At 35.6% G+C, this 10,882-nt stretch overlaps 1 protein-coding gene across 1 annotated transcript; it reads right to left on the bottom strand.

The window, feature by feature from the left end:
* Window positions 1–4,020: 4,020 nt before the first annotated feature.
* On the bottom strand, window positions 4,021–4,449 carry LOC138339267 (protein pxr-1-like). The gene has a single exon (XM_069290852.1). The coding sequence runs from the start codon at window positions 4,447–4,449 to the stop codon at window positions 4,021–4,023; it is 429 nt and encodes a 142-aa protein (XP_069146953.1).
* Between the last annotated feature and the right edge of the window lie 6,433 nt (window positions 4,450–10,882).

Genomic DNA, 10,882 nt, shown 5'->3' with positions numbered 1-10,882 from the left:
ACTTCATCAACCCTATCCCACGGAATGTTAGCAAGCAGCTTATATCCTCTAATGCATTGTCCAACATCATGATCCGGTGATATGCATCTCATGTCACATTGTGATTGTCTCCACTGTTTCTCAATGTTATCAACCCATGCCATAAACCAACAATCAACAGTACTGTAAGAAGTGACATTTTGGGAGTATTTTGCCTTCTTTCAGAGATAATACATTATTGTATTAATATGCTGTTTTAACAAAAAAAAAATACATATATGATTCATTCACTGTTCACACATATTTCATACAGAAAATATACATACAGAAAACATACATACATCACACATATTTCATACAGAAAATATACATACAGAACACATACAAAAAATCACATATTTCATACAGAAAACATACATACAAAAAACATACATATATCACATATTTCATACAGAAAATATACATACATAAAACATACATATATCACTGCAACAGTACTGTAAGAAGTGACTGTTTGGGAGTATTTTCCCTTTTTTCGGAGATAATACATTATTGTATTAATATGCTGTTTTAACAAAAAAATAAAACATATCTAATTCATTCATTGTTCACACATATTTCATACATAAAATATACATACAGAAAACATACATATATCATTGCAACTCAAAAACATAATATTTAGTTGAAAAAAGGTCTTACCCCGTCCTCCCAAGGTCTGCTCGGTTGACTCATTATGTGAAAAAAATCTTTCTCTACGATTTTGACAACGCCAAAGTCCATTTGAGGATGAAATGAGTTTTTAATCTTGGAATAAGCTGCTTTTCTGTATATGTTTAAAAAAGTGTTATATTAATTTAGTAGTTTAGAAATTAAATAAAATAATTTTTATCATCGTACAAATTACCTGCCACGTCTGCTCGACACATCTTTGAAAATCCATTTATTGAACTTCTCAATCATTTCGTCTGGTACATCAAACCCATTGTGATTTTGGAATGGATGTTTGATTTGAAAGAATGTAGGTACTCTATTTGAACTGCTTTCTCCTTCCGACATTCTGATATAAGGAGAAGAGTCGTATTTACCCACATTCTTGTTTCTTATTCGCAGATTTGGAGTCGTGGTGGCATTAAGAATCGGATCAAGGGCAATTATTTGTGTCATGGTAAAATCAGGATAATCGTCCAATGTTGGTGGTTTTGATTTTGACGCTGTAGATGCATCAACATTTAAACAATCATCCGTTGATTTTTGAGCTGCATATACATGAAAAAATGTTAAATAAAAAAAAATTCTAAAATTTGAATTTATGTGATAAAAATAAATATATCGTGCCAGATGTGTTTGAACTTTGGACTTGTTGTGGAATTGTCTCTGTAGGCATATCTGTTGGATCAGATTGTGCAGCATGATGGTTGACGTTTTCCTGAAACATGTACTAATAAACATGTAATACAAAACTAATGCAATGAATCATACACAATTCTAATAAACTTACAACATAATATTGAAAAATACATAATACATGCAGATAGTATACAAAACATAATACAATATAATCATACACATTTCAAACAAACTTACAACAATATTTCATACACAATATACAAATCAAAACATAAAGCATAACTAATTATGAATATTACTATTTACTAGTAGCAGAAAACTTGATACAAAAAAATTAATACACAATGCATACACATTTCATACATATTTTATATATACAGTAATAGTATACTGAATCATACACAATTCATACAGTGGATCATACACATCTCATACAGTTAATCATACACAATTCATACATAAAAAATACATGTTTCAGCAATTGATATTGTAATATGAAGAAATCTGTAATTTCATACAGTGAATCAAACACAATTCATACAATATTTAATTACACAAAATTTATATATTAAATATTTTATACCCAAATAACAGAAAATAAAAATAACAGAATTTATATATTTTTCAAACAAAATTCATACATAAAGTATACACATATATATACCTCTGGTTGTTCTTCAGGTATTTGTTCTCCTCTTGTCAATCGAATCTCATCAATTATCATTTTGGTGGAGTTATCAACATATATCTTGATATCAGCCATTTGCTTGTGAACCTTATCGGTGAACATAAAAAAATTTATACATTAATAGTTTATAAAGTCATTATATTAATTATATAAAAATATGTTGGAACTTACAGTGATTTTGAGTTCTTTCAACTCTGCCTTAACCTGTTAATTAAAAAAAATAAGTATTTGATATGTGTACAGTAATTTCAAAAAAAATTATGTTTATTTGAATATTTTACTTGTACTTCTGCAATATCAGCTCTCAATTCTTGAAATTTATGTTCACTATCAACAGCACGATTTTCCGATGATCTTGGATTTTCTGAATCATGGTGGCTGCTGGACTGATTTATAATGGTTTCGTCCATTAGATTTAACTCTTCTTCCGAGAAGACAATATTTCTGAATTTATGCTACATCAAAAAAATGTATAATGTATAATGAATTATATTGAATGTAATAACATTATTAGAAAAATACCTGATTCCCATGTGTTCTGAAAATTGTTTTCTTCAAATCGTCAAAAAAATGATGTCATTCGGTGTCTTCCAGTTCAGGATTCTCGGTGTGCGATTTAAAACACGTATAGCAATTGTATTTTCAAATGGATGATAACTCTCATAAAACCATATCTGCAGTGCTATGTGGAACTGGCTGAATTTGAATGACGATGGATTATTTTTGAATTTTTTATTGCAAGCTTTGAGTGTTAAATCAAAACACTCATTTTCCCAAGGGAAAGTAGCATACTCTCCAGAGTCTACCAAATCAAAATACAATTTTGCAATTGTTGTCTTTGAAGGGTCTGTTGCAGTCAAAAATGAAGAAATAAAGTACAGGATCCCGATTTTTAGTTTATCATCTTCTTCCCAAAATTTTTGCAATTTAAACTTGTAATAAAAATCAGACTTGGATACTTTATTAAAATCTCCAAAATTTTCAGCAATGAATCTGTTTTGAACATGTGGATCTGATATAAAATCAGAAACAGGTCCACATTTCAAACCAGTTATAGCAACAAACTCTTTTAGACCAAAATGTAACTCTTTACCATTTACTTTAATGATAAACATGTCATCCCTAACATTTTCATTCCCCATTATAAATAAGTGCCTCAACAATTGACATTGGATTTTAATGTGATGCAAATTATAAAAAAATCCAAAAGGTGTTTCATCTAGGAATTGTTGAAACTTATCTTGACCTAAAAAGGTCAACAAATCCGCAAACACATTCATGTTAATACATGAAGACAGATGTGTTTGTGTCTTCTTCTCCTAAAAAAATTGTAAAAATTAAATACATTAATCATACACATGTAATACAAAACTAATTCATACACATAGTATACAAAACATAATACAATATAATCATACACATTTCAAACAAACTTACAACATTCTTTCATACACAATATATTGAACACCAAAAAATACAAATCAAAATATAAAGTATAACTAATTATGATAAACAGTACCCAAAAACTTGCAAAAAAAAAAATTCATACACATTTTATATATACAGTGAATCATACAAAATTCATACAGTGAATCATACACAATTCATACAGTTATCATAAAATATTAACCTATATAATTTTCTAATTATATAATATAATGAAAAATATATAATATAATGAAAAACAATACCCAAAAACTTTATTAAAAAAAAATTCATACACATCTTATATATACAGTAAATCATATAGTGAAGCATACAGTGAATCATACAAAATTTATACAGTGAATCATACACAATTTATACAGTTATCATACACAATTCATACGGTGAATCATACATAAAAAAAATATTATTTATTTAAACAGAAATTTCATATAGGGAATCATACACAATTTATACATTATTTATTTTACACAAAAATTGTATTTTAACTATTTTATACCCAAATAACAGAAAATAAAAATAACAGAACAAAAAAAAAATTAAAAAATTAACTTTTACTAACCTTTGAACTTTTTTTTGGGTTTAACTGTTTCTTCTTCTTCTTGTAAATGTGAAGTATCAATTTCAGATGCTCTTGGTTTTTTGGATTTTGATTTTATCAACTCTTCCACAAAATCAGGATCAGACTCTGATGATTCCTCGATTTCTTTTCCTTTCCTTTTCTTTGCTCTTTCTTTCGTCGTTTTCTCAAATTCATCTTCTTTTTTCTTTTCTTTCCCTTTTCTCTTCTTCTCATTTTCCTTTGGATGTTTGTTCATTTTTTTTTCTGTTGTTGATTTCAGTGATCTAGATTTAACTTTAACAGATGAAGGTTGAGATTGTGTTTGTGATAAAATTTTGAAAGGTGGAGCATGAAAATCGTCTGAACTTGCTTTTTCATTCAATCTTCTACTTTTTCTCGGGGTTTCGTTGCTTCTTTTAGACATTGTACGGTTTGTTTATCGCAAGATTTGAAGATTTGAGTGCTAAAAATGAAGATTTGAATGCAAATATTTGAGAATTCTTGAAGAAGAGTGTTAAGAGAGATGAAATTTTGAGAGAGAAATTAGGCATGCGAAAATGGTGAAAGCGTGCGAAAATGGTGAAAAGTTTTGATAGGCGTGTAGATGTAATGATTTTGAAAAGAGATGGGAAGAACAAAAATTTGGGGAATATAAATTTTTTTTAATTTAGATAACGTTTTACAGTTTTAAAAATAAAACTGTAATTGTTTTAGATTTTGATAAAATCCCTATAATTTTGTAGTTATCTTTAAAAAGGTAACTAAATAATATTTAATTTAAATAACTTTAATTAAGAGTTTTGTTTAAAAAAGGTAACTTAAAATAATAAGTGTACTTAACTACATTGGTTTAAATATGGTAATTGAATTATTTAAATAAGTTAATTATTATTTTAAAAAATTAATGAGAATAATATATTATTTCTTGATATGCTATAACTTGATAATAATATGCTATAAGTAGTTTAATATTAAAAAATTTGTTTATAACTTGATATTTAACATCTTAAATGTGTGTGTAGTGTCATTTTTATAATTTTTAATGTTCTTTATATGTTCTTAAAGAAAAAAAGCAAAAGAAAGTTTGATCCACAAATTTCAAGTCAAAAGTTTTAAGAGTACAAGACTAACATTGTAACGACCTGTTTAGTCGTTTTGAGCAGCAGATTTTATTTCTGGAAAACTGGCTGAAACGACGGACCCCACGATGGACCGTCATGGGCACGACGGACCGTCGAGGGTGTCTCGTTCCAAAACACTTAGGAAATTCTGAAATCTGAGTACTGATATGGACTCTCTGAACTCTGTGACGGACCTGTAGGACGGACCGACACAGGTACGATGAACCATCGTGAACTCTCGTTTCAAAACACTTCAAATCTTGAAAAGTTGGTACAGGGAACGATTCTCTGAACGTCGTGACGAAAGTGCAGGACGGACCGTCGTAGGCACGATGGGCCGTCACAGACTCCTTAAACAAATTGAGTCCATGACGAACCTGAATGACGGACCGTCGCAGTCACGACGGGCCGTCACAGGTTGCGTAATCCTAGTCTGGGTCGGATTTCTTTACACGTTTTAAGGGACGTTTTGGACTATTCCTACCTTAATTATAAAGTTAGAGGGTTAAGGATTATAAGTCTAATTACTTGAGGGTTAAAAGAGGTAACCTTAAGTTAATTAGTGGGTGATTATTGCCATCTTTCATTCTTAATTATATGTTAATTAGGGTAAAAGAAAGAGGGTTTGAATAAGAAAAATAGAAAGAGAAAGAGAGTGAGGGTCGAACGAGGAAGAAGAAGAACAAAGCTTTGGAAAATTCTTGCTTGATCACTAGTCTTCGGTGGAGGTAGGTTATGGTTTATTTCACACTATTCGTAGTAAACTCTTAATAGCGAATGATATGTGTTATTAGTGTTATAAACCCTTCTATATGCTTAATTGTACGCTTGCATGAATATGATTATGTAATTGTGAATAAATAAGCATGATGAAGCTATTGAATCTCAAATCTTGAAAAGAAACCCTAATTTACTTTGTTAATGATGATGCCTTGGTATAAAAGAAGGCTTGATGAACGAAAGTGGTGAGATTAGGGGATCGGGTGCCACGTTCCGGTACCAGGATAGAGATAGAGGATCGGGTGCCACGTTCTGGTACCAGGATAGAATGAGGATCGGAGTGTCACGTTCCGACACCAGGATAGTATATGGATCGGGTGCCACGTTCCGGTACCAGGATAGAATGAGGATCGGAGTGTCACGTTCCGACACCAGGATAGTATATGGAGCGGAGTGTCACGTACCGACACGAGGGGAATAAATATAATGAATCTTGAAAGATGCTAATATACTCAATTTAATGAATCTAATTCCCAAACGAGTATGGTATTGAGGCTTGAGTCCTCATGTGTGAACTTGATGGTAATTGTTAATGATATAATACTTGTTGTTGCTACATGTTGAGTATCATAGTTGACTTTATGATATTACTTGATATATATTATCTTCTATTTTGAGTTGGCCGATGATATCTACTCAGTACCCGTGTTTTGTACTGACCCCTACTTTTATGTTTTCTTCTTGTTATTTGTGGAGTGCAGCAAACGTGCCGTCGTCTTCGACTCAACAGTAATTCAAGCCAGTCTTTACTACATCGGAAATTCAGGATGAGCTAATGCTTCTAGCTTGGACTGGATCTTCTTCTTCAAGTCTTGATGCCTTGAACTTCCGGCATGGACTAGCTTCTTATGTATTTTTAGCTTCTTAGACAATTTTAGTTAGTAATTTGATCATAAATGTTCTTGTGATGATGACTTCCAGATTTCGGGGAATAATAGTATTGAATTGGTTTTTATTAATGAGTTTAAGTCTTCCGCATTATTTTCTATTGATATATGTTGAAATGATAAGGGTTAGATTGTTTGGTTCGCTCACATAGGAGGGTAAATGTGGGTGCCAGTCGCGGCTCGGTTTTTGGGTCGTGACAAACTTGGTATCAGAGCATTAGGTTTGTTGGTCTCATCACACAAGAACGAGTCTAGTAGAGTCTTAAGGAACGGTAGGGGGACGCCTTTACTTTTCTTTGAGAGGCTATAAGACTTTAGGAAAATTCCATTCTTTCTTTCTTTCTTTCGTGCTACTACTTGAATCCAATTGGTATCTAGGTGATACAAATTGGTATCTGACCATCTTCACTCTATTTCACAGATGGTTAGAACTAGAGCAACGACTGCGCCAGCACCAACACCGGCAAGATAAGAAACGTCTAAGCCATCCACTGGGGTTGTGGCTCGAGAAAGAGCAACGGCAAGAGGCCGTGGTAGAGGTCGTGGGAGGATGTCCTCTAGAGGAAGAGGACAAGTACCTAGCCCGTCTGATGCTAGGGCGGTGACTCCTCCACCGACTGAGGAAGTAGTAAGAGAGGGGGAGGATGGGGAGAATGAACAAGTGCAGAATGAGGAAATGCCACCCCAACCTACCCCAGAGATGATTAATCAGGTTCTGGCTTATCTTAGTAGGTTGTCTGATCAGGGTCAGGCACCTCCAGTGTTTTCTACACCAACACCTCCGGTTTCATAGGTACAACATGCAGCCACTATGGCTCCTCGTATGGATGCCTCATTGGACATAGGCACGTTTTCACGTCTGACCACTGGGCCTATAATGACAAATGATCCGCATGAACTTTTCAGTAAGTTCTTGAAATTGAAACCTCCAGTCTTCAAGGGTGTGGAATCTGAGGATGCTTACGATTTTCTGGTTGACTGTCATGAGCTACTACACAAGATGGGTATAGTAGAACAGTTTGGTGTTGAGTTCGTGAGTTATCAGTTTCAAGGGAATGCCAAGATGTGGTGGCGGTCATATGTTGAGTGTCAACCAACAGAGGCACCACCTATGACTTGGGCCTCATTCTCTAGCTTGTTTATGGAGAAGTATATCCCCCTGACTTTGAGGGATAGGAAAAGGGATGAGTTCTTGAGCCTAGAGCAAGGTAGGATGTCGGTCAATGGATATGAGGCTAGGTTTCGCGCACTATCCAGATATGCCACGCAACTTTATTTCAGTCCACAAGAGCGGATTCACCGGTTTGTGAAGGGATTGAGGTCAGAGTTGCGGATTTCGGCCTTACAGGTAGCGGCTACGGCAAAATCCTTTCAAGAAGTGGTAGACTTCGTGATAGAGGTGGAAGGAGTGAAGCCCGATGACTTCACCTCGACATCGACATCAAAAAGGTTTCGAAAGGGAGGCGAGTTTAATGGTTCCTACTCTAGAGGACAGAGTTCCGGAGGTTACTCAGTTCGACCAATTCAGTCTTCACTACAGACTGTAGTTGGGGGTCCACCTCAAACCGGACAACACTTTTCTGAGAGACCTATGCATGAACCCAGAGAGTGCTATGGATGTGGGGAGATTGGACACATTAAGTGATATTGTCCAAAACAGAGTTACAGACCTCCAATGGTTAGAGGTAGAGGTGGTTATGGAAGAGGCCGTCATTCTGGAGGACGTGGTGGGACGTGGTGGTCGAGGTAATGGTGGTCACCAAAACAGCCGGGGTGATGGACAAACTGGAGCCACTACAACACCACATGGTAGGGGCAACGGACAGACAAACGATAGGGACCATTGTTACGCTTTCCCTGGGCGGTCTGAAGCGGAGGCATCTGATGCTGTCATCACAGGTAATCTTTTGGTTTGTGATTGCATGGCTTCTGTATTGTTTGATCCCGGATCCACATTTTCTTATGTATCTTCCTCATTTGCTAATGGTCTAAATCTACATTGTTAATTACTTGACATGCCTATTCATGTTTTTACTCCGGTGGGTGAGTCTGTGATAGTTGAAAGAGTGTATAGGTCTTGTTTGGTGACTTTTGTGGGGAGTAACACTTATGTAGATTTGGTTATCTTAGAAATGATTGACTTTTATGTAATTCTGGGTATGACTTGGCTTTCTCCGAATTTTGCGATCTTGGATTGTAATGCCAAAACTGTGACGTTAGCCAAGCATGGGACAGATCCGTTAGTGTGGGAGGGGGACTACACTTCCAATCCGGTGCGTATCATATCCTTTCTTCGTGCTAAGAAAATGGTTAGTAAAGGGTGTTTAGCTTTCTTGGCATATCTCAAGGATGACACTACTCAAGTACCCTCGATTGAGTCAGTTTCGGTAGTCCGTGAGTTTTTGGATGTGTTCCCTGCAGATCTTCCTGGTATGCCACCAAATAGGGATATTGACTTCTGTATTGATCTTGAACCGGGTACTCGCCCCATTTCTATACCCACTTATAGAATGGCTCCCGCAGAGTTAAGAGAGTTAAAGGCCCAACTTCAAGAGTTGTTGAGCAAAGGCTTCATTAGACCAAGTGTATCTACTTGGGGTGCTCCGATTTTGTTTGTGAAGAAGAAGGACGGAAGTTTTCGGATGTGCATAGATTACCGGCAGGTGAACAAGGTAACTATTAAGAACAAGTACCCTCTTCCTCGCATTGATGACTTGTTCGATCAGTTACAAGGTGCTTGTGTCTTCTCTAAGATTGACTTGAGATCCGGTTATCATCAATTGAAAATACGGGCAACGGATGTGCCAAAGACTGCTTTTAGAACCAGGTATGGGCATTACGAATTTGTAGTGATGTCTTTTGGTCTTACGAATTCCCCTGCTACGTTTATGAGTTTTATGAACGGGATTTTTAAGCCATATTTGGATCTCTTTGTGATCGTATTTATTGATGATATACTGATATATTCTAAAAGTAAGGAGGAACATGAGGAGCATTTGAGAGTGGTATTGGAAATGTTGAGGAAGAAAAAGCTTTATGCCAAGTTCTCTAAGTGTGAGTTTTGGCTAGATGCAGTGTCCTTCTTGGGGCACGTGGTTTCTAAGGATGGAGTGATGGTGGATCCTTCTAAGATTGAGACAGTGAAGAATTGGGTAAGACCTACTAATGTGTCCGAAATAAGGAGCTTTGTTGGGTTAGCTAGCTACTACCGTCGATTTGTCAAGGGATTCTCTTCTATTGCTTCCCAATTGACGAACTTGACTAAGCAGAATGTTCCATTTGTATGGTCGGATGAGTGCGAAGAAAGCTTTCAGAAACTCAAGACTTTGTTGACTACCGCACCTATCCTTACCTTGCCAGAAGAGGGCAAGAATTTCATTGTTTATTGTGATGCATCCTATTCGGGGTTGGGTGCAGTGCTAATGCAAGAGAAGAGTGTAATTGCTTATGCTTCGAGGCAATTAAAAGTGCATGAACGTAACTATCCGACTCATGATTTGGAATTGGCCGCGGTAGTGTTTGTATTAAGGCAATGGAGACACTATTTATATGGGGTTAAGTGTGAGGTCTATACGGATCATCGTAGCCTACAGTATGTCTTTACTCAGAAAGATTTGAACTTGAGACAGAGGAGATGGATGGAACTACTAAAGAACTACGATATCACTATCTTGTATCATCCGGGAAAGGCGAATGTTGTAGCGGATGCTTTAAGTAGAAAGGCAGAAAGCATGGGAAGTCTAGCTCACTTGCAAGCTTCTATACGCCCATTGGCTAGAGAAGTTCAGATTCTGGCTAATGACCTTATGAGGTTAGAAGTAAATGAGAAGGGAGGATTGTTAGCTTGTGTGGAGGTAAGATCTTCCTTCCTTGACAAGATCAAGGGAAAGCAGTTTAATGATGAAAAATTGATCCGGATCCGAGACAAAGTGTTGCAAGGAGAGGCTAAAGAAGCAACAATCGAAGAGGAAGGTGTTTTGAGGATTAAGGGAAGGGTATGTGTACCCCGCGTCGATGATTTGATCAACATTATTCTGACAGAGGCTCATAGTTCAAGGTATTCTATACA

This window comes from Solanum lycopersicum, chromosome 11 (assembly GCF_036512215.1).
Source record: "Solanum lycopersicum chromosome 11, SLM_r2.1".
NCBI lineage: Eukaryota > Viridiplantae > Streptophyta > Magnoliopsida > Solanales > Solanaceae > Solanum > Solanum lycopersicum.
Note: the sequence above shows the minus strand (reverse complement) of the source record. Positions and strands in the feature narration are given on the sequence as shown.